This window comes from Hyla sarda, chromosome 1, assembly GCF_029499605.1.
Source record: "Hyla sarda isolate aHylSar1 chromosome 1, aHylSar1.hap1, whole genome shotgun sequence".
Lineage (NCBI taxonomy): Eukaryota > Metazoa > Chordata > Amphibia > Anura > Hylidae > Hyla > Hyla sarda.
Window position 1 is genome coordinate 272,995,906 of NC_079189.1, and position 25,565 is coordinate 273,021,470.

At 44.7% G+C, this 25,565-nt stretch overlaps 1 protein-coding gene across 1 annotated transcript in view; it reads left to right on the forward strand.

Annotated features, from left to right (window-relative positions):
• The window catches only part of ATP8B3 (ATPase phospholipid transporting 8B3), a 1,029,241-nt gene that overhangs the window by 682,282 nt on the left and 321,394 nt on the right, over positions 1-25,565 (forward strand). Inside the window, exon 21 of the mRNA XM_056572418.1 lies at positions 22,004-22,115. Coding sequence (XP_056428393.1) covers positions 22,004-22,115 — 112 coding nt within the window. The remainder of the gene's footprint in view (positions 1-22,003; positions 22,116-25,565) is intronic.

Below are 25,565 nucleotides of genomic sequence, written 5' to 3' on the forward strand. Positions count from 1 at the left end.
AGCCTGGTCACGTGGTCCCGCTCCCGGACAGAGACACGTATGCGCCCAGGGAGCGCACAACGTCCGCCGCCATCTTGGTGAAGGGAAATATCCCTTCACTGAATGCAAAGCAAATTAAACAGTCAGCAGCAGCAATTGAATAGCAGCAGCAAACATGGGTCATGAATATATTACAAATGAATATAAAAAGAACTAATGCTAATAATGTAAATCTTGTGAGTTTGTGATGAATGTGAATATGAATGATAGTTAAGCTATAATTGTGTGAAGTGCTGTGGAAACGAACTAATGCTATCTCATACTAATAATAAAATAATTAAATATTGAATGGATGATAAACATAATTTGATAAATGAGTAAAAATTATATAAATAAAAAAATGACATAATTTATTAAATATTATTCATGAAATGCGCATACAATAAATAAATAAAAAATAAATATGAATAAATGCATATGATGGGTGAATTAATATAAATGTGAATAAGTAAAAAAAAAAAAAATCATTATATACATGTGTCCACCATCATAATATGTACATAGTTACATAGTTAGTATGGTTGAAAAAAGACATACGTCCATCAAGTTCAACCAGGGAATTGAAGGGAAGGGGATAAGGGGAAGGGATGTTGTTTTATAATTCTGCATAAGCATTAATGTTATTTTGTTCCAGGAATGTATCTAACCCTGTAGACTGTTCCATAAATTCACAGTTCTCACGGTAAAGAAGGCGCATCGCCCCTTTAGACTAAACCTTTTCTTCTCCAGATGGAGGGAGTGCCCCTCGTCCTTTGTTTTTTTTTAACCTGGAACAGTTTTTCTCCATATTTTTTTGTATGGGCCGTTTATATACTTATATATGTTTATCATATCCCTCCTTAAACGTCTCTTCTCAAGACTAAACAACTCCTTTAATCATTCCTCGTAGCTAAAATGTTCCATGCCCCATATTAGTTTAGTCGCACGTCTCTGCACCCTTTCCAGCTCCATAGTGTCCCTTTTATGGACTGGTGCCCAAAACTGAACAGCATATTCCAGGTGAGGCCGTACCAATGCTTTATAAAGGGGGAGTATTATGTCTCTGTCCCTTGAGTCCATGCCTCTTTTTATACATGACAATATCTTGCTGGCTTTGGAAGCAGCAGCCTGACATTGCATGCTATTCTGTAGTCTGTGATCTACAAGTACACCCAGATCCTTCTCTACCAGTGACTCTGCCAATTTAATACCCCCCTAAGACATACGACGCATGCAGGTTATTAGTACCCAGATGCATAACTTTACATTTATCCTCATTAAACCTCATTTGCCAAGTGGATGCCCAGACACTTAGTCTATCCAAGTCATCTTGTAACCTATACACATCCTCTATAGACTGTACTGTGCTACAAAGCTTGGTGTCATCTGCAAAGATAGAAACAGAGCTGTTAATGCCATCCTCTATATCATTGATAAATAAATTAAACAACAGTGGGCCCAGTACAGAACCTTGGGGTACACCACTAATAACTGGGGACCAATCAGAGTACGAATTCAATCCAGTTACAAACTAAAATTTCCAAACCCAAAGATCTTAACTTACCTGTCAGACGTCTATGAGGGACAGTATCAAATTATTTAGCAAAATCCAGAAACACTATATCCACAGCCATTCCTCTGTCAAGGCTTCTACTCACCTCTTCATAAAAGCAAATTAGATTGGTTTGACAACTTCTATCCAACTTGATATGCTGGCTATCACTTATAATACAATTATTCCCTATGTATTCCTGTATGTAATCCCTTATAAGTCCTTCAAACAATTTACCCACAATGCACGTTGAACTTACCGGTCTATACTTTCCTGGGGAAGACCTAGAGCCCTTCTTGAAAATTCGTACCACATTCGCCTTGCGCCAGTCCCTTGGCACAATACCAGACACCAGTGAATCTCTAAATATCGTGAACAAGGGTACAGATATTACTGAACTTACCTCTTGGGAACCCTTGGGTGCAATCCATCCGGCCCTGGAGATTTGCTTACATTTACTTTACTTAACTAACCTTGTACCATCTCTACATTAAGCCAGTTCAGTACATTACATGATGTGTTACCAGCACTGACCTGACCAATGTCAGCTCCTTCTTCCCTAGTATATACAGAACTAAAGAACCCATTCAGTAGCTCCGCCTTCTCTTGATCGCCCGTGACAACCTCCCCATTATGATTATTAAGGGGTTCTACATGCTCTGTCCTTGTTTTTTTTTTTATTTATATATCTAAAAAAATATTTAGTATTAGTTTTGCTTTCTTTGGCCACTTGTCTCTCATTTTGAATTTTTGCCGTTTTTATTAAATTTTTACAGATTTTATTAAGTTCTTTGTACTGTTTAAATGTTATATCTGACCCATCAGATTTGTATTTTTTAAAAGCCATGTTTTCTGTTGTTTATTGCTCTTTTAACATCATTTGTCAGCCATGTAGGATTTAGTTTTAATCGTTTGTATTTGTTCCCTTTTGGTATATATTTAGCTGTATAGTTATTTAGAGTTGATTTAAAGATGTCCCATTTACCTTCTGTATCAGTATTTGAGAACACCTCCCCCCAGTCTATGCCCTGTAGTGCAGCTCTCAGCCCAGGGAAATTTGCCTATTTAAAGTTATATGTTTTTGCCTTCCCCGTCTGTCTTTGTTTTCTACATTTTAAGTCAAAAGTAACTATGTTGTGGTCGCTATTACCAAGTTTTTCCCTCACAGTTACATTACCAACCAGCTCTGCGTTGTTGGAAATGATCAGATCCAACAAGGCATCACTTCTTGTTGGGTCCTCCACAAACCGGCCCATAAAATTATCCTGCAATAAATGTAGGAATTTTCTCCTCTCTGTAGTTTTAGCCAACCCCGGACCCCAATCTATATCTGGATAGTTAACATCTCCCATTATTACCACTGTAGCTGCCCGGGCAGCCCTCTCTATTTGTTTATGCAGCTGACCGTCTATCTCCTCAGTGATGTTAGGGGGTCTGTAGATTACACCAAATACTATTTTTTCAGTATTACAGTAATTTGTAATAATTTTTTACTACAAAAATAGTATGAACAAAAATAACCATGAAAGTGTATGTATATACAAACCAATAGCATACAGAAATAAAGTGCAAAAATAAATAAATATGCATGTGTAAAGGGAACAGACCGTAAAACTATTGTGTGGAAATAATATACATAATAAATTGTACTAAATATATATGTGAATGTTAGACCAGTGGAAAAATGCAAGATTGGATTGTGCAAGAAAAAATTTGAAAACATATAGTGGTAAAAAAAACTAAACAAAAATGTAAAAAAATTATATATAGAGAGTAGATCACTAATAACAAAAAAAAAATATATAATTAGAAAATAAATCAGTTATTACAAAAATATATGACCTCACAATAGGAAGTAAATAATGTAAAATGCTGGTATCGACACAACGTAAATTCCGAATATGTTGCCATTAGATGGCGGATCTGGATCCGCCCTGCTTTACTAAAGTCCAACCAACTTTTTTTCTCGGTTTATGCGCCTCCATTTTTGCTGTACCATCCGTGCGACTAATTCTGCGCCCAAATTTTACAACGCACAACCTACACTTTTGAAAACCCTCAGCGTTTTTTTATTACAAGAAAATGGGCGTGGTTAACCAAAAAATGGGCAGGTTCCCGAACAAAAAGCAGAAATTACTTCCAAAATCACTCCTGAAAAAGTGTGAGTTTGGCTCACAGAATAACCGACAGCCAAGAGAATGTGTAAAAACTACAAAAAGAGAGTGATTTTGGCAAAGGCACAGCTTAACGTGGTGGGGAGTGCTTTAAACTATTTCCTTTACTTTTTTTTTTCATTGTTTTACAGTTGTACACAAGGATTTTTAGAATATGCAAGGCATTTTAAACTTTAAAATATGCCTTTAATTGTGTGTGTGTGAATGTATGTATATATATATATATATATATATATATATATATATATATATATATAAATGTTTTTTTTGTTTGCTTTTTTTAGTTCTATTTTGTTGCTTAACCCTTTAAGGACCCAGCCAATTTTCACTGTACGACTCGGCCATTTTTTGCACATTTGACCACTGTCACTTTAAACATTAATAACTCTAGGATGCTTTTACCTTTCATTCTAATTCTGAGATTGTTTTTTCGTGACATATTCTACTTTGTCGATACTTGCATAATTTCTTGGTGAAAAATTCCAAAATTTGATGAAAAAAATGAAAATGTTGCATTATTTATTAACTTTAAAGCTCTCTGCTTATAAAGAAAATGAATATTCCAAATAAATTATATAATGATTCACATATACAATATGTCTAACTTTATGTTTCCTTCACAAAGTTGACATGTTTTTACTTTTGGAAGACACCAGAGGGCTTCATATAGCAGCAATTTTCCAATTTTTCACAAAATTTTCAAAATCTAAATTTTTCAGGGACCAGTTCTGTTTTGAAGTGGATTTGAAGGGTCTTCATATTAGAAATACCCCATAAATGACCCCATTATAAAAACTGCACCCCTCAAAGTATTAAAAATGACATTCAGAAAGTGTGTTAACCCTTTAGGTGTTTCACAGGAATAGCAGCAAAGTGAAGGAGAAAATTCACAATCTTCATTTTTTACACTGGCATGTTCTTGTAGACCCAGTTATTGAATTTTTAAAAGGGGTAAATGGAGAGAAATCTTACTAAAATGTGTAACCCAATTTCTCTCGAGTAAGGAAATACCTCATGTGTCATATGTGTATGTCAAGTGTTCGGCAGGCGCAGTAGAGAGCTCAGAAGGGAAGGAGCAACAGTGGGATTTTGGAGAGTGAGTTTTTCTGAAATGGTTTTTGGAGGGCATTTAGGAAGCCCCTATGCTGTCAGAACAGCAAAGAAAAACCCACATGGCATACTATTTACGAAACTACACCCCTCAAGGAATGCAACAAGGGGTACAATGAGCCTTAACACCTCACAGGTGTTTGACGACTTTTTGTTAAAGTCAGATGTGTCAAATTTTTTCACTAAAATGCTGTTTTTCCCTCAAATTTTACATTTTTTATTAGGGGTAATAGGAGAAATGACCCCCAAAATTTGTAACCCCATTTCTTCTGAGTATGGAAATATGCAATGTGTGGTCATCATGTGCTCTGCGGGCGAACTACAATGCTCAGATAAGGAGGAGCGCCATTGAGCTTTTGGAGACAGAATTTGGTTGGAATAGAAGTGGTGCCAGAACTGTGGACCCCCCCACATGTGACCCCATTTTGGAAACTACATCCCTCACAGAATTTAATAAGGGGTGCAGTGAGTATTTACACCCCACTGGCATTTGACAGATCTTTGGAACAGTGGGCTGTGCAAAGGAAAAATTACATTTTTCATTTTCATGGACCACTGTTCCAAAAATCTGTCAGACACCTCTGGGGCGTAAATGCTCACTGTACCCATTGTTCTGGCACTATGGAGGCTTTGTAAACACATGTGGCCTTCAATTCCGGACAAATTTTCTCTTCAAAATCCCAATGGTGCTCCTCTTCTGAGCATTGTAGTTCGCCAGCAGAGAACTTTACATCTACATATTGGGTTACAAATTTTGGGGGGCTTTATGTCCTATTTTCCCTTGTGAAAATGAAAAATTTAGCGTAACACCAGCATTTTAGAGAAAAAAAATATATTTTTTCATTTTTCCATCCAACTTTGAAGAATTTTCATTAATCACCTGAGCGGTGTTAAGGCTCACTATACCCCTTGTTACATTCCGTGAGGGGTGTAGTTTCCAAAATGGGGTCACATGTGAGTATTTCTTTTTTTATGTTTATGTCAGAACCACTGTAATATCAGCCACCCCTGTGCAAATCACCAATTTAGGCCTCAAATGTACATAGTGCGCTCTCACTCCTGAGTCTTGTTGTGTGCCCGCAGAGCATTTTACGCCCACATATGGGGTATTTCCGTACTCAGGAGAAATTGCGTTACAAATTTGGGGGGTTTTTTTTTTTCCTTTTTAACACTTGTGAAAATAAAAAGTATGGGGCAACACCAGCATGTTAATGTATTTTTTTTTTTTTTTACACTAACATGCTGGTATAGCCCCCAACAATGCTGGTATAGCCCCCTGAGTACGGAAATACCCCATATGTGGCCTTAAACTGTTTCCTTGAAATACGACAGGTCTCCCAAGTGAGAGAGCGCCATGCGCATTTGAGGACTAAATTAGGAATTGCATAGGGGTGGACATAGGGATATTCTACGCTATTGATTCCCAAACAGGGTGCCTCCAGCTGTTGCTAAACTCCTAGCATGCCTGGACAGTCAGTGGCTGTCCGGAAATGCATGCTGGGAGTTGTTGTTTTGCAACAGCTGGAGGCTCCATTTTGGAAACACTGCTGTACAATAGGTTTTTCATTTTTATTGGGGGGTGGGGGCAGTGTAAGGGGGTGTATATGTAGTGTTTTTCCATTTATTATGTGTTAGAGTAGTTTAGTTAGGTTTTTAGTAGGTTAGTGTGTTTTTAGGGTACGTTCGCACTGGCAGAGGTTTACAGTGAGCTTCCCGCTAGAAATCTGCGCCGCGGCGAAAAATTTTCCGCAGCTCATACTTGAAGCAGGAAACTTACTGTAAACCTGCCCGTGTGAATGTACCCTGTACAACCTCCAGCTGTTTCAAAACTACAACTCCCAGCATGTACTGACAGACCGTGCATCCTGGGAGTTGTAGTTTTGCAACACCTAGAGGCACACTGGTTGGAAAACCTTCAGTTAGCTTCTGTTACCTAACTCAGTATTTTCAAACCAGTGTGCCTATACCTGTTGCAAAACTATAACTCCCAGCATGTACTGATGCTGGAAGATGTAGTTATGCAACAGCTGGAGATACGCAACTACAACTCCCAGTATGCCGAGACATCTGTTTGCTGTTTGGGCATGCTGGGATTTGCAGTTTTGCAACATCTGCAGGGCTACAGTTAGAGACCACTGCACACTGATCTCCAGAATGTGGGAATAGAAGGAGTCGGCACTCGTGTCTCAAGTGGTGAACGCAGACCAGAGACTAAATCAAGCAACAGGAACGAAGTCTCAGCACTCACAGATAATCTTGCAAAATATTGAGGTGTTTATTCACACAGATGGTATACAGGTGTACAGGACGCTTTTCACGCCGTTATCAATTGCAATTGCTCTCCAAAATGTGGACCTCCTGATGTTGCAAAACTACAAATGCCAGCATGCACAGACAGCAAACTTCTGTGTGGGCATGCTAGGAGTTGTAGTTTTGCAAGATCTAGAGGGATACAGTATAGAGATCATTGTGCAGTGGTCTCTAAACTGTAGACCTCCAGCTGTTGCAAAACTGCAAATCCCAGCATGCCCAAACAGTTGTCTGGGCATGCTGGAAGTTGTAGTTTTGCAACATCTGGAGGGCTACAGTGCAGTGTGTGGTCTCAAACTGTAGCCCTCCAGATGTTGCTTGGCAACTCACCGGCTTCCGTAGGATCCAGGGAGCCAGCCACACGACATGCCGCCCACGCCGATCACCGCAGCCGATCGCGTCCCGCAGCCTCCACCGATCGATAAGTGGACTTCGGCGCCTGGTCCCCTTCGGTTTCCCCGTTCTGCCCCGCCTATTGTGGGTGGGCAGAATGGGGAAGGCTAAAGTAAACGACCCCGCCCCCGATCTGCTATTGTTTGTCGCTTTTGATGACCAATAGCAGGGATAGGAGGGGTGGCACCCCTGCCACCTCACTCCTATCCCTTCAGGGGGATCGTAGGTGTCATGGACAACCGTGATCCCCCTTATATTCCCGGTCACCGGGTCACCATAAACACGTATGACCCGGAATAGGCGCAAGTGTGAATTCACTTGCGATTTGAGCCCATCGACGACATGGGGGGGGGGGGGGTCTGATGATCGATATCAGCAGTCACCCCGGTCCGGTCCCCGCCCGGCGCGCGGCGGGGACCGGAATTCCCACAGGCGTACAGGTACGCCCTGGGTCCTTAACCACTTAACGACGAAGGACGTATATTAACATTCTCCGCCAGCTCCTGAGATATGCCGCGGTGCCACTCGGTGACCCTGCTTCATATCGGGTCACTTCTGGCGGCCATCAACGGCCAGGACCCGCGGCTAATGCAGGACATCACCGATCGTGGTGATGCCCTGTATTAACCCTTCAGACGCGGCGATCAAATCTGACCGCCGCTTCTGAAGTGAAAGTATCCCGGCTGCTCTAACCCCCTCCCTCCTCGGCAAGCGACCCCTGCCCTGGTCACTTACTATTCCTGTTCGGGTTGCAAAACCAAGATGCCAGGCTGCTCTACTGAGCCCACTTGTCCAGCTTGTATGGTCTTGCGGCCCAGTCCTCCCCTGGCTACCGTTCAGGATGGTTCGCCGAAGTATACAGTGTCTGTCCCCACTCTGCTCTGGGTTTCCTCTCTCTCTGTAAATCTCTGATCAGGGTCTCCCAGGAGGTGGCTTCTGCCTTAGAACATTCTTCCTTGTGCCCATCCTCTAAGGAGGCTACAGTGGGTTCCCCTAACTGCCCCTCTATGGCCTTCCCGCGACTGTCCAGGTCAAGTCTCCTCAGATTCTTCCCCTCAGTACTTGGATCGGGCAGTGTTGTCCCGCTCTCTCTCCTCAACTTCCAGGCCTCAGCTCCTGGACTACCACGCCTTGTTCAAAGGACCTCCCAGTGCGCTCCCAGTCCCCTGGGGAGCTAGTGGACTGATATTCGGCTCCACCCTCTGACTCGGAGGAAATGTCCCGTATGAGACACCTTTCACTTGCAGACGTGGCTCCTGAAGTGTCCTTCTGCTGCGCTCGTCGTTCCCCCATGGTCTTGAGTTTCCATGCTGAATTCGAAGAGCTGTTTGATGCAGTGGGGAAGCACCTGGAAAAAACGCTTCCAAGAGGCGAAGAAACTTCAAGTTTTCTTTCCTTTTCCCCAGGATCTGGTTGCCAAATGGACCTCTCCACCTACGGTGGCTCCCCCTAGATCTTTCAAGGACCCCTCTGACAAGAGCATAGAGAATTTGGCCAAATTTGCATATGAAGCGGCCAGTTCGGCCCTGATGCTGGCTTTTGCCTCTACTTGTCTGTCCAAGGCTTTGGGCTTCTCAGCTGTACTAGGGTATTCTGGCGGGTTATTCCCCATGTGACCTGGCAGATTTGGCACAGGAACTCGCCAATGTTGGGGAATACCTTTTGTTTGGCGTCTCTGGACTCAGCCCACTGTTTGGCCTTTGCCTCAGGAAACCTTGTTGCTCTATGATGCTCCATGTGGTTTAAGGCTTGGAATGCCGACACCACTGCTAAGCGTTCTCTTACGGAACTGCCTTTTTTGGGTTCCCATCTCTTCGGCAAACGTCTGGGCGAGATAATTTCTGAGGCTACCGGGGCAAGAGTTCCTCCAAAATCGTTCGCGTAGCACAGATTCTCGTAGGAAGTCTTCTTCCTTTCAGTTTCCTTCGGGTCGCTTGGACAAGCCTGCAGCCTCTCAGGACAGGAGAGTCCCTTTCTTTTAAGGCTTGCCCTTCCTGGAAATCGGGGGCCCATTCAAGCCACCCTCCTTTCAAATCCGGTACCCTCCAGCCTCCCACTGCCTGAAGGGGCGCCCCCATCCTGGACTTCCTCTCGACTGGGTGGTCGCCTGTCCCTCTTTCAGGACACTTGGCTTGTGCAGGACGCTTGGGTTTTGGAGGTCGTTTTCCAGGGCTATCTGATAGAACTTGGTACTATTCCCCAGGATTGATTTTTCCAGTCCTGCTCCCCCTCATTCTCCCACCCTTACTGCGGCCTTTCAGGCCCCCCCCCCCCCCCCCATTGCACCCTTTTTTCCCAGGGAGTGATTGTGCCGGTTCCTCCTCTGGAAAGTTTTTCGGGGGTTCTACTCAAATCTTTTCGTGGTTTCCAAGAAGGATGGCGCTGGAATCTTTGAGGTCGGTAGTTGCATCCAGGTGAGTTCCTGTCTTCGGTCGACATCCAGGACGCTTACTTGTACATCCCTATCTTTCTGGCCGCCCATCAACGGTTCCTCCGGTTTGCCATTCCTGTGGGTCATCTTCAGTTTGTAGCACTGCCCGTAGGGCTGGCCTCAGCCCCCTGGGTTATTACCAAGACACACACTTCTTTCCTGCCAAACCTCTTGCCCTTCTTGCAGTCTGGTTTGGAGACGTGCCTTGCGCTGAGCTCCATCAAGGGGCAGCTTTTGGCAGGCTTGGCTATCCTCTTCCAACGCCCCCTTGCGTCTGAGCCACATGTTTGCCCGTTTTTACAGGGTGTAGCTCACAAGGTCCCTCTGTACCGGTCATCCATTCTGCCCTGGGACCTGAACCTCTTTCTGGACACTTTGCAGGGTGCTCCATTTGAGCCTCTTCGGCAGCTCTCACTTCGGTACCTTTCCTGGAAAGCAGCCTTCCTTGTTGAAGTGTCCTCTTTCCAACCTAAGGTTGTGTCTTCTCTCCACCTGAACGAAGATATCGGCCTTGATTTACTAAGAGTGAAGTGTAGTTTTCTTTGTGGGTTTTAATTCCCTACAATTTTTTCCACAGTATTTACTAAGGTTTCCCTACAATTTGCACTTTTCCCTACATTGAGTTTTTTTTCTACACCACATGCTCTGATCTGTCGAGTTTTCCTTAGCTCAAATTCACTACATTTTCTGTGGAAACCTTAGTAAATATGTTAGGTTTTTGTGAAAATGTCGGGGACACGCCCCCATTTCCGGGCGACCACGCCCCCTTTCCCCAGCAGCCACACCCCCTTTCCGGTTTTCTCAGTAAAATGGAGAGCTAGTCGTTTTTTTCCAATTCTGGCGCTTATTCTGGTGCAAACAGACATGTTGGGTTTACAATAGTAAATCAGGGCCATTGTGTTCCCCTTATTCTGCCCGGCCCCTTCCCATCCCTGGGAGTGACAAATGGACTTCAAAGGTGCGGTGGATCTTTTTCGGCGCTGACTCGGAACAGGCACATCAAGTGAGTATACAAGGTTTATTAAAATGCAACGCGTTTCACCGCACATGGGCAGCTTTATCAGGCATGGTAATCACAGGAAGGGGAGGACTTATATACAGAGAAAAAGTTAGCTCTTTAACAACGTTTGTATCAAGAATAAAAGATAATAAAGTTACAGAAAATACAAGTTACACATCATAACAATTTTCTGCATAGCATGCAAACTCACTGTGGGAGGTAAGCAAATCTATGCATAATATTTGTTTTATTTTGTATTATGTTTTTTGGTGTGTGAACACACTCTAATTTCCAGGGGTGTATCTATTCTGTCTTTTAGTGTGTGAACACGCTCTGATTTCCAGGAATGTTATCTATTTTTATACCGGACTCATTAAAGAGAACGGCTATATATTGTCATAATAGATGTCAGTATCAAATGTGTTTTTTGGTGTGTGAACACGCTCTGATTTTAAGGAGTGTATATATTCTGTCTTTTGGTGTGTGAACACGCTCTGATTTCCAAGGGTGTGTCTGTTTTTTATATACCAGACTCATTAAAGAGAACAGCTATGTCATAATAGATGTCAAGATCAAATGTGTTTTTTGGTGTGTGAACAAACTCTGATTTCCAGAGGTGTATCTATTCTGTCTTTTGGTGTGTGAACATGCTCTGATTTCCAGGGGTGTATCTATTCTGTCTTTTGTTGTGTGAACACGCTCTGATTTGGGTTGGAAATCAGAGCGTGATCACACCAAAAGACAGAATATATACACCCCTGGACATCAGAGCATGTTCACACACCAAAAGACAGAATAGATACACCTCTGGAATTTAGAGTGTGTTCACACACCAAATAACACAATACAAAATAAAACAAATATTATGCACAGATTTGCTTACCTCCCACATTGAGTTTGCATGCTATGCTGAAAATCGTTATAATGTGTAACTTGTATTTTCTGTAACTTTATAATCTTTAATTCCTAATACAAAAGTTGTTAGAGTTAACTTTTTCTCTGTATAGAAGCTCCTCCCTTCCTGTGATTACCATGCCTGATGAAGCCGCCCATGTGCGGAGAAACGCATTGCATTTTAATAAACCTTTTATTCTCACCTGATGTGCCTGTTCCGAGTCAGGGCTGCAAAAGACCCACCGCACCTTTGAAGCCCATTTGTCGCTATCTACTTGGTTGGGAGGCTGCAGACCGGGCTATAACAATCCTTACACGCTGTCCATTGTTGTGTGTGAGCTCACACAACCATCTGGGGTAAGAGGTTTTAAAAAGAATCCTTCTACTAATACTTACCCAGTCGGTTTTACGCTATGGAGCGCTCTCTTTTATATTTTTAGTCATGCCCGGGAGTGTCAGTTACATAAGCTGGACGTGGTTTGGGCTGTTCGGACCTATTTATCGGTCACCTCTTCCTTCCTGCATTATGACTCGCTGTTTGTGCTTCCTGAAGGGCGGCGCAAGGGGCTCAAGGCCTCTAAGGTGACTATCTCCTGTTGGATTCGGTCTGCCATCTGAGAGGCCTATAGCTGTAAGGGGAAGGTTCCCCCCCTTCCGAGTGACAGCTCATTCCACCCTCTTGGTGGGGACCTCCTGGGCGGTCAGCCATAGGGCTTGGGCTATGCAAGTTAGGTCGTCCTCGCACACTTTCGCCAAGTTCTACCATGTTCATACTTTTGCGTCTGCTGACGCAGGGCTGGGCCGCGAGGTTTTGCAAGAGACGGTTCAGTTGTCCGCCTGAGTTACTTCTGGCTGGAATGTTGTTTGTTCCCTCCCCAGGGACTGCTTTACAACATCCAATGGTTCCTGTGTCCCCCAATGAAGTGATCGAGAAAAGTAGATTTTTTTATACTCTTTCTCAGAGATTCTATTGGGGGACACAGCACCCGCCCATTTGTTTTGATTTGTTTGAGGACAGCCAGGTTCGTCCGCTGTCCGTGGGAATTATTGGTCGGTCTTTTTTGTCTGGGTTCTGTTCGGACTGTTTTCTCTTCTTGGCCGGTCTCTCCTACTGCTTTGGGACTAAACTGATTAGCTCGTAGCAAGGGGGCGGGTATATCCGGTCGGTAGGAGATGACTTCCTTTTGTTTTTTGCCTGTGTCCCCAATAGAAGCTCTGACGAAGAGATTTTACAGTAAGTATAAAAAATCTACTTTTATCTGTATTTTAGTAGATAGCACCTTTTTCTGTTTGGCACATGAATAGTGTATTTTCTAAGTAATTTTTCTTTATTAATGTGCACATTGTGATTATTCAGTCCATCCTTTCAGTTGTAGCATGATGTTATTAGTAGTCTTTCTTTTTTTATAGTATTTAACGGTCCCTCATAACTTGCCATGGTGTTTGATATACATTTGCGATTCATCTCCCGAGTAACTGTTACGTTATGCGCTCCGGCCACACACGCTGGCCGTGAGCGCCTGGTCCCGTTACCTGCTGCTGCCGGCGGTGCTGGGACTCTCATCCGCCCACATGCATGCGATCCCCAGTCCGTCACTCACCTGGTGCTTCTCCTGCCCCAGCCTCTGCCTCACTGCTCCGGCGTGTGTGTCCCCGTCCCCGGAGCTTTAAGATTTAAAGGGCCAGTGCAAAGTCCAAATGAGGTGTGATTCACCTGTGGTTCATTTATATATTCCTCCACCCTCCTCACTCCCCTGCCGGATCTTTATTGCCTTGAACCTGAGAGAAAGCATTCCTGTTTGTGCCTTGCCGTGTATCTGAACCTTCGCTTTGTGACCCGACCTTACTTCTCTGCCGCCTGCCTATTTACCTCCTGCTACGTCCTGACTATGCAACCGTGCCGCCTGCCCTGACCTTCTGCTATCCAGACTACGAGCTGCCTTATCCCTCCTGTGCCTCGCATCTCCTCAGCCGCCTGTGTGGTCGAGCCGTGCCAGGGATAGCGACCTGGGTTCCACCTGCCGCAGCAAGTCCATCTCACTTTGCGGTGGGCTCTGGTGAAAACCAGCGGCACCTTAGACTCCGCTCCCTGGTAAGGTCCGAGTCATCTGCCACACAGGTCCAGCAGACTCACATCCACCGGTCTTCTGAAATGTGAGTGTTACAGTAAGATCCTGCATGGATCCTGCTGAGGTACTCCTGCATGAAGTCGCGGAATCTTCCCTCCAGTGTGGTATGTCAGTCACAGCAGTTGTCCTGACAGGTGCAGCAACTTTCTCAACTTTAAGCTATGATGCAACAGCTTTTGGCCTTGCAACAGCAGCAGGTACCACAACCTGGCCCACTCTCACCACCAGCTCCTGCAGTGTCTTCTGGCTCCCAGCTACGCCTTCCTTTATCTTACAAGTATGATGGGGATTCCAAGTCATGCAGAGGCTTCGTTACACAGTGCTCCATGCACTTGGAACTCATGTCATAACTGTTTCCGACAGAACGTGCGAAGGTGGCCTTTGTCATTAGCCTACTGTCCGGCAAAGCCCTGGCCTGGGCTACATCCCTTTGGGACCACGGTGATCTAGTAGCTTCCAACTTGACAGCTTTTCTGGCAGAATTTCGCTGTGTCTTGTTGGCTTTGCTGCACTTATGTCAAGGGAATTCTTCTGTTGGGGACTACGCGGTTCAATTCTGCACTCTAGCCTCAGAACTGGCATAGAATGATGAGGCCTTCTGTGCCACATTCAAAAAAGGACTAGTTAGCAGGATTAAAGATGCCCTTCCTGCACGTGATCCTCCTCTGACTGAACTTGGCCACACGTATTGCTGAGAGGCAGGAAGAATTTCGCTTAGAGGTGGCACCTGCCCGAACACAGAGATATCCTCGCCTGGCACCCGTGTTTCAACATTCACCTCTACAGTTTCCTGCACCTCATGCCGAAGAGGCTATGCAAGTGGGTCATTCCCGTCTTACGCAACAGGAGAGATCACGACGACGCAGTGAGAATTTGTGCTTGTATTGTGCTAGCCCCGAACACTTCCCCAAAGACTGTTCTGTTCTTCCACAGTATCCGGGAAAACGCTTGCACCTAGGGCAAGTAGGAGAGGCGTCCTTAGGTGTGAATACCACCTCTTCTCGCTTAACTATTTCAGTAAAAGTCTTCACTTCTGCCAAGTTTTCCTTCAAAGCTATTGCATTTTTGGATTCTGGATCAGCAGGTGACTTTATTGATGCTTCTTTGGTCCACAAGTATCATCTTCCTGTCACTCGCCTTGCCAAGCCCTTGTTCATCTCCTCTGTTAATGGACAAAATCTGGACTGTATGGTTCACTTCCATACTGAATCTCTTGCAAGTGGGTGTATTGCATAAAGAAAAGATTGAATTCTATGTTCTGCCACACTGTACTTCAGAGATTCTTCTTGACCTTCCTTGGCTGCAACGGCATTCTCCGCAACTGGAATGGAGAACTGGAGAGATTATTCGTTGGGGCAATCCGGTCAAAATCTTTGCCTACAATCATTTCAGTCTAAAATTGTTTCTCGTCCTCCTCCTTTGCCTGGTCTGCCACCACCTTACCAAGATTTCTCTGACGTTTTCTGCAAGAAACAAGCTGAGTCTCTGCCTCCACATCATCCTTACGATTACCCTATTGATCTTCTGCCTGGTACCACTCCTCCTTGTGGGAGGGTATACCCTCTATTGGTTCCTGAGACCAAAGCCATGGCTGTGTATATCCAGGAGAATCTCCAAAAGGGATTTATCTGTAAGTCTTCTTCTCCTGCTTGAGCTGGTTTCTTCTTTGTAGGGAAGAAGGATGGCTCACTCCGTCCATGCATTGACTACATGGGACTTAACAAAATCACGGTCAAGAACTGTTACCCTCTACCTCTTCTCTCAGAACTTTTTGACCGTCTACAGGGTGCCAAGGTCTTCTCCAAATTGGACTTACGTGGAGCGTATAACCTAATTCGTATCCGCAAGGGAGGTGAATGGAAAACGGCCTTCAATACTCGTGACGGACATTTTGAGTAACTTGTAATGCCATTTAGTCTCTGCAATGCTCCAGCCGTGTTTCAAGAGTTTGTCAATGATATCTTCCGTGATCTTCTCTACACCTGCGTTGTCATATACCTAAATGACATCCTGATCTCTTCCAACTTAAAAAAGCATCATACTCATGTTTGTCTGGTTCTTCAGCGACTACGGAAGAATCATCTCTACGCCAAACTAGATAAAAATGCCTGTTCGAGCAATCTAGCCTTCCGTTTCTTGGCTACATTGTCTCTCACCAGGGCCTGTAGATGGATCCAGATAAATTGTCTGCAGTATTGGATTGGCCTCTTGCATTAGGCCTACGTGCTATGCAACGCTTTCTGGGGTTTGCAAACTATTATTGTCAATTTATCCCACATTTTTCATTTCATCCTTGGTTGCTCCAATTGTGGCTCTCATTAAGAAGGAATCTAATCCTAAATTTTGGCCTCAAGAGGCTGAAGAGGCCTTCTCCTGTTTAAAGTCTGCGTTTGCCTCTGCTCCCGTGCTTACAAGTCCTGATCCGGAGAGGCCCTTTTAGCTTTGGAGGCTGATGCCTCATCTATTGGAGCGGGTGCCGTTCTTACTCAGAAAAACGCCAAGGGCAAGACTGTTACTTGTGGGTTCTTCTCCAAGACCTTATCTCCTGCTCAGAATTACTCCATTGAAGATTGTGAACTTCTCGCTATCAAGCTAGCTTTGGAGGAATGGCGACATTTATTGGAAGGTTCTTCTCATCCGGTCAGCATCTACTCCGACCATAAAAATCTTCTATACCTTCAGTCTGCTCAGCGTTTGAACCCCCGCCAGGCAAGGTGGTCACTATTCCTTTTTTAGTTTCAACTTCTTCATTCACTTCCGTCCAGCAGACAAGATCATCAGGGCTAATGTCATTGGTTTGGACTCCACGCCTAAGCATATTATTCCTCCTGACCGTTTGATTCCTGCAGCTCCTGCCGAGATTCAGCAAGTTCCTCCGAGAAAATCCTTTTGTGCCCGCCAGATTGAGACGCAAAGTCCTGAAATTGGGTAATTCTATCTTGACAGCAGGACATCCTGGAATACGCAAGACTCTCCTTTTATCTCCCAGCATTACTGGTGGCCCCATCTTGAACGTGATGTTTCTGATTTTGTTCGTTCCTGTGAAACTTGTGCCCGCAACAAAACTCCTAGACAGAGACTTGCAGGACTTTTACAGCCTTTACCCATTCCAGAGACTCCCTGGTCCCATATCGCCATGGATTTCATCACAGATTTGCCACCATCTCATAATAACACTGTCATATGGGTCGTTGTAGGTCGGTTTTCCAAGATGGCTCATTTCATTCCTCTACCAGGCCTTCTTTTTGCAAAGTACTTCTTGTTGCATGCCTTTCATTTACATGGTCTTCCTCAGCATATCCTTTCGGACCAAGCTGTGCAGTTTGTCTCTAAGTTCTGGCGAGCCCTTTGTAACCGTCTGAACATCAATCTGGACTTCTCCTTGGCCTACTACCCTCAGTCCTACGGACAGGTGGAGAGGGTTAATCAAATCCTAGAGACTTTTCTTTGGCATTTTGTTTGAGCTTGCCAAGACTTTTGGGTCAACCTTCTTACCTGGGCTCAATTCTAATATAATCATAAGGATTCCGAGTCCACGAGGTTGTCTCCCTTTTTGTTGTCTACGGACTCCATCCCTGTCCTCCTCTTCCCCTCCCAGTCTCCTCCGGTGTGCCTGCTGTTGATGAGCTGGTCTGTGACTTCTCTACCATCTGGCAACAGACCCGACAGTCGTTATCTCAGGCTTCTTCACGCATGAAGACACAAGTGGATAAAAGTAGAAGACCTCCTCCGTCCTTCTCTCCTGGTGACATGGTGTGGCTTTCATCCAAGTACCTGTCTCCTACAAACTCTGTCTACCTGCTAAGTTGCGTACTCCTAATTCATTCCACTTCTCCTCAAGCCTCTTGTCATAAACCGGTTTTCTCAGAAGAATCTTGTCCCCTTACCTGTCTCTGGCACTTCTGACATATTCAAGGTTAAAGAGATTCTTGCTACAAAGACTGTGAAAGGTAAAAAAAAAATGTTGGTCGACTGGGAGGCTTACGGTCCTGAGGAGAGATCTTGGGAGCCTGAGAAGAATATCCTGGACCGTGACCTTCTCAGAAGTTTTCTGAGTCGAAAAAGAAGGGGGATACCAGGGGGGGGTACTGTTATGTGCTCCGGCCGCGCACGCTGGCCGTGAGCGCATGGTCTTGTTACCTGCTGCTGCCGGTGGGGCTGGGACTCGCATCGCAGGACGCACCCGCATGCGAGCCCCAGTCCGTCACTACCCTGGTGCTTCTCCTGCCCCACCTCTGCCTCACTGCTCCGGCGCATGTGTCCCCGTCCCCTAGGGCGTGCGCGCCGGAGTTTTAGGATTTAAAGGGCCAGTGCACTCATTAGTGTGATTCACCTTTTGGTTCGTTTATATATTCCTCCACCCTCTTCACTCCCCTGCCGGCTCTTTGTTGCCTTGCCGTGTATTGTGCCTTGCCTGTTTGTGCATTGCCGTGTATCTGATCCTTCGCTTTGTGACCCGACACTGCTTCTCTGCCGCCTGCTTATTGACCTCCTGCTACGTCCTGACTACGCAACCGTGCCGCCTTCACTGGCCTTCTGCTATCCAGACTACGAGCTGCCTTATCCCTCCTGTGCCTCTGTCAGGAATAGCTCTGCTATGCCTGTTTAGTCTGGACTGGTTTTCCCTTAAGTTTTCCCTCAGTCAAGATGGTGTATTGTGTCTCAGCTGGGTGCCATCTTACTTCCTGTCTGATATATAAACCCCTCAGGCCTGTTGCTCAGTGCTTGAGTATTGTGTCTGTGTTCCTGCCTGTACAGTCCTCTAGCCTGGAACTTGCTCTTTGGTCTGTTCCTCCACTTGCGGTTTACCCTGCTAACATTGTGTACCTGCTGACGGATTATCAAGTCTCCTCCTGATACCTCGCTTGGATCTCTGCTTATCTTCCTACTACTCCTGTGCAAGTCTCCTACATTTTGGCCTAGTCTCTGCCATTGGTCTCCAGCAGTATCCATCAGTACTGTGACAGGATACTCAAGCCTAAAATGGAGTCTGCTGGGACTGGGAGTTCGGAGGTTCGCATTAAGCAGCTGCAGACTACTCTGGCTAATATGCACACCGAGATGCAGGTGTTAAAAAACAAATATGATGCCTTTGAAGGACAGACTTCTCACAACGTCCACATTTATGGAGAGACAATTCAAGAGCTACGTGGGGCGGTGCAGACATTATCTCTGACCGGATAGCCCACTTGGAGGCTCAAGCTTCTGTACCATCTATTTCCGTGCCTGTCATGAGTCCTAAGTTGCCTCCGTTCAGATTTGGCGGAGACCGCGACAAATTCCGGGGATTCCTCAATCAATGTAGGCTATACTTTGATGTAAATTCAACCCAGTTTTCTACTGACTGGTCTAAAGTCCTGTGTATCATTATGCTGCTGACACATAAAGCCATTGCCTGGGCTAGTCCACTGATTGAGACCCAAGACCCCCAGCTGAACAGCCTTGAAGATTTCATCGACGCCATGAGTCAAATGTTTGATGACCCTAATCGAGGTGCTACGGCTGATGCAGCACTACTAGCATTGCGCCAAGGCAGACGCCGAGTCTGCGATGGAGTTCAAGAGGTGGGCTATCGACACTGATTGGAATGACGCAGCGAAAATGTATTTTTTTTAGGAAAGGACTCTCCAGCGCATTAAAAGATGAACTTGCCCGTGCAGAGGCCCCTTTAGGCTTAGACGCCTTTATTAACCATTGTATTAGGATTGCACCCGACTGTCTGAACGACGACAAGAGAAATGGGCTACCTTGAATTTTGATACTAAGCAGTACCCTTCTTTCCCCGTCACTATCTCTAAGGAACCGCAAGGACAGATTCAAAGGGAATCGGAAAGTGAGCCGATGCAAGTAGATTCCATACTAAGGCGTGAAAGCGTTGACAGAAGAGAGCATAGACTCTGGGAAAGTTTATGCTTCTACTGCAGAAAATCTGATCACTTTCTTATCAACTGCCCTAGCCGTCCTCGGAGATTGGTGGCAGCCATTACGCATCCTGACTTTGTGGACGGGGAATCAATTGTTTCTGAAACAGGATTATCAGAGAAAGCAGCTATCCATTCCATCTCATCGGTGGCCCCTCATATTAAGAAAGAAAATAAAGATTCCTACTGCCTTCTTCCTATTAAGTTTCTGACTAATTCTCAGTGGATTTCTACCTCTGCTATGGTGGACTCTGGGGCTAGTGGCAATTTCATGGACCTTTCTTTTGCCCAAAAGCATGGGGTCAGATTTAACAAAAAGCTCTCACCTGTGGTAATGGAAACCGTAGATGGATCTACACTGAGCTCTGGGCCTGTGGATCAAGAGACGGAACCACTTCCGTGGTAACACCCCAGCACCGTGAAGTCCTCTCATTCCTGTTGATCTCGTCTCCACATTTTCCTGTTATTTTAGGCCTACCATGCTTGCAAGCACAGAATCCTGTCATAAACTGGGAAACTAAAGAAATAAGTTTCCCTGGGGAGAATGATCTTTTGACAGAGCACTCTGAACAAGATTCTAAAGAACCAGTTGAAGATAATAAAATGGTAGAATTACCCTCTATATATAAGGATTATCAGACGTGTGCGAGAAACAAAATGCAGACAAGCTTCCTCCACAGCGATCTTATGACTGCCCCATAGAATTGCTTATTGGTGCCCCTATACCCTTTGGACACATTTACCCTTTGGCAGACCCTGAACTAAAAGCCCTCAAGGACTACATAGAAGAAAATCTGGCTAAGGGGTTCATCCGCCCATCCTCCTCACCTGCAGGGGCTCCCATATTCTTTGTCAAAAAGGACGGTTCTCTAAGACCTTGCATTGATTACAGGGAACTTAACAAAGTTACAATCAAGAACCGCTACCCTCTACCATTGATTCCGAAGCTCTTGGAGAGAGTGCGACATGCAAAAGTGTTCACCAAGTTAGACCTGCGTGGCGCTTATAACTTGGTCCACATAAGATCCGGAGATGAATGGAAGACAGCATTTAGGTCACGTTATGGACATTTTGAATATCTTGTTATGCCATTTGGTCTTTGCAACGCCCCTGCTACCTTCCAACATCTCGTCAATGATATCTTCAGAGACCTTTTGGATCAGTTTGTAGTTATCTATTTGGATATCATCTTAATTTTCTCCAACTCTTTGGAAGAACATCAGAGACATGTGAAACTGATTCTGGACCGTTTAAGGCTGGGTTCACACCACGTTTTGTTAAATACGGTTCCCGTATACGGCTGGGAGGAGGGGGCGGGGCTTAATCGCAGCGCCCGCACTCAGCCGTATTCGGGAACCGTATTTAATGTATGTCTATCAGCCCACTGGAGTGAACCGCAGCCTCCGGTCGGCTTCGTTTTCGGCCGTATGCCGTTTCCCGACCGCAGGCAAAAACGTGGTCGACCACTACTTCCATTCAGCTGGTACACTTGATGACATAGATGATAAATGGTAGTGCCAAGTCATACACTCTATCGTGGTTTATTCAGCGGAAATATTTCACTTGGAAATTTCGCTGCAGCAGAGTCCCATTGATTTTAATAAGATTCTGCTGCACCATGCATACGGCAGAACTTCTGCAGGAAAACATCAGTAGAAATCCCAATTGTTGTCATCCTCAAAACAGGGAGCATGCTTGTTGTTTCTGCGGATTCCACTTGGAAATGCTTTGTCATTTGCATTGCATTTCGGATCCATCTTAGCACCGGCGTAACATGCAGAATTGTGAAATATCTGTCCGTGTTGATTTAAATTCCAGTAATGGATCTGAAATGAGAACACTCATACTTTCCTTTTATATGTGTCCATCATTTAGGATTTGGTCCTGGCTTTAAATTTAATAATTGCAACTAAATTCCTGAAAATTTAAATGCTGACTAAACTCAACATGTATTATACCAGAAAACAGAAGAACAACATAATCAAAATATAATTAAATATGAATAAACATCTATCATTTAATAAAATTATTGCCCAGTTTATTTACTGATGCTCTATTTTGCTTTCTCTAGTTACTTGGAGCTACAGCAATTGAAGATAAGCTACAAGATTGTGTTCCAGAAACAATACAGCTACTAAAAAATGGCAATATAAAAGTTTGGGTGCTGACTGGAGATAAGAAAGGTAGGCAATGAGAAAAGATATTTTACAAATATAATTATCGTGTCTGAGGTAGGGAACAGAAAAGCCCTGATTCTAGCCCAAACTACTGTTCCTGCCTACTTGGACGATCTGCCCTACACAGCAACCCCAACTGGACTAAGTGCAAGGGGCATCAAGAATGGTCCAAGTAAGCAACTGTCGGGCAAAAATATACCAAAAAAGCAAACAAAGGGTTAATTAGAAATGACCTTCAGTCAGAAACCTAGATAACAGCAAAAGTACAGAGCGTCAGGCAAAGGGATAGTCGAATCACAGACAGAGGTCAGGTTAAAAAGATTAGCAGGACTTACAAACGCTAGGCACGCTAGGAAATGGTAAAGACTATAAACACAGGCAGAGTAAAACTGACTAACTAAAGTACGGTATATATAGCTGAGAATGATGTGGACACAGAAGCCAGGATGTACTAGCTCTTCATTCACACCCTTTGATTTGCCCAGATGTCTTCATAACAATGACTGTACTGGAAGGATTAAGATTTTTTTTTTATAAAAGTAATTTACAAGTCTGTTTTACTTTCTGTAGCCAGTTGATATGAAAAAAAAGTTTTCCATCAGAGTACCCCTTTAACTCTTCTGCGAGAAGCAGATCCACTCATTAAAATACATTCCTGTGAATGACAATGCAGGCATACAATGCATTTGGAAAGTCTTCAGACACTCACTTTTTTCACATTTTGTTATGTTGTGGCATTGTGCTAAAATAAAAAACATATGTAAGTTTCCTCCCATTAATCTTTCCTCCCATTAATCCATTCAATAGCCTATAATGAAAATGGATAAACATGTTACAACTCTTTGCTATTTTATTAAAAAAAGAAAAACTAAAGTTTCCCATGGACATTTTTTTTTAACTGTAAATTTTTATTAAGTAATTTTACTATACAGAATCAGAAAAGAAAAAATAACAAGGACATGAAGGACCCGAGGGTCAGCAAGCATATCAAACAGTGTGATAACAAACAGGTGTCAAGCTGACATTAGCCCCCAGTCCACCCTCTTCCAACCAAAGTCGGGCAGGACCCATCCATAAGAACACAGACAGGAGCTTTTCCATATAAAGCCTGAGGGGGGGGGGGGGGGGGGGAGTTAGAGGAAGGTAGGGCAGGATGGGAGGGGGATGGGGAAAGCTTTCAGGACAAGCAAAAACCAAAATGAGTAGGGTAGGAGCCCCTTAACATCAGAAGACACATAAGAACAACAAAATGAGGGAACACACCAACACAGAACAAGACACATGACAAACACTGAACAAAACAAAGCACATAACAAAAACATTGGGAAGAGTATAAGAAAGGGAGGAAATACAAAGAAGTTGGGAGAGCTTTAACCCCTTAATGACCACTGACGTCCTGTGACCGCGAGCATCGGAACAGATTCCGGCTGCTACTAGCAGCCAGGGACCCGCCGGTAATGGCCGACATCCGCGATTGTGCGGATGTCCGCCATTATTTCCTCATATGCCGTAATCAATACAGATCACGGCATCTGCGCCATCCAGCATGGCGGCCAGAGGTCCCCTCACCTGTCTCCGGCCGTCTCCCAGGGTCTTCTGCTCTTGTCTGAGATTGAGCAGACCAGAGCAGAAGATCACTGATAATCACATAGCACTGAACAGTATTAGCAATCAAAGGATTGCTATAGATAGTCACCTATGGGTACATAAAAAGTGTAACATAAAAGTTGAAAAATTGAAAAGTAAAAAGAAAGTGAATATCCCCTCCCCCAATAAAAATGTAAATTTTCCATTTTTCCCATTTTACCCCCAAAAAGCGTAATTTTTTTAAAATAAACATATTTGGTATCGCTGCGTGCATAAATGTCCGTACTATCAAAATATAATGTTAATTATTCTGTACGGTGAATGGCGTAAAAGTAAAAAATGTAAAAAGGCAAAAAATTCAGCTTTTTTGTCACATTTTATTTAAAAAAAATTTATAAAAAAATTATCTAAAAGTTTTATATATGCAAATGTGGTATCGATAAAAAGTACAGATGATGGCACAAAAAATGAGTCCTTATATCGCCCTATATATGGAAAAATGAAAAAGTTATAGGTGGTCAAAATAGAGCGATTTTAGATTACTGATTTTGTACAAGTGGTACAAAAATATAAAAGTATCTAGCCATGGGTATCATTTTAATCGTATTGACCAACAGAATAAAGAACACATGTAATTTTTACCGTAAAGTGTATAGTGTGAAAACAAAACCCTCCAAAATGCGCAAAATTTTGGTTTTCATTAAAATTTCTTCCTTAAAATCTTTTTTGGGGGGTTTGTGTTACGCCGAGCGCTCCGGGTCCCCGCTCCTCCCCGGAGCGCTCGCAGCGTTCTCTTATTCACAGCGTCCCGGTCAGACCTGCTGACCGGGTGCGCTGCGATATTGCTCCCAGCCAGGATGCGATTCGCGATGCGGGACGCGCCCGCTCGCGATGCGCATCTCGGCTCCCGTACCTGACCCGTTCCCCGTCTGTGTTGTCCCGGCGCGCGCGGCCCCGCTCCTTAGGGCGCAGCAGGCCTAATCAGTATCTTCACCTGTGCACTCCCTACTTATACCTCACTTCCCCTGCACTCCCTCGCCGGATCTTGTTGCCATTGTGCCAGTGAAAGCGTTTCCTTGTGTGTTCCTAGCCTGTGTTCCAGACCTCCTGCCATTGCCCCTGACTACGATCCTTGCTGCCTGCCCTGACCTTCTGCTACGTCCGACCTTGCTCTTGTCTACTCCCTTGTACCGCGCTTATCTCAGCAGTCAGAGAGGTTGAGCCGTTGCCGGTGGATACGACCTGGTTGCTACCGCCGCTGCAAGACCATCCCGCTTTGCGGCGGGCTCTGGTGAATACCAGTAGCAACTTAGAACCGGTCCACCGACACGGTCCACGCCAATCCCTCTCTGGCACAGAGGATCCACCTCCAGCCAGCCGAATCGTGTCAGTAGATCCTGCCATGGATCCCGCTGAGGTCCCGCTGCCAGTTGTCGCCGACCTCACCACGGTGGTCGCCCAGCAGTCGCAACAGATAGCGCAACAAGGCCACCAGCTGTCTCAACTGACCGTGATGCTACAGCAGCTACTACCACAGCTTTAGCAATCATCTCCTCCGCCAGCTCCTGCACGTCCTCCGCAGCGAGTGGCCGCATCCAGCCTCCAATTATCTTTGCCGGATAAATTTGATGGGGACTCTAAGTTTTGCCGTGGTTTTCTTTCGCAATGTTCCCTGCATTTGGAGATGATGTCGGACCAGTTTCCAACTGAAAGGTCAAAGGGAAAGCCCTGTCATGGGCCACACCGCTCTGGGACCGCAATGATCCTGTCACTGCCTCTGTACACTCCTTCTTCACGGAGATTCGAAGTGTCTTTGAGGAACCTGCCCGAGCCTCTTCTGCCGAGACTGCCCTGCTGAACCTGGTCCAG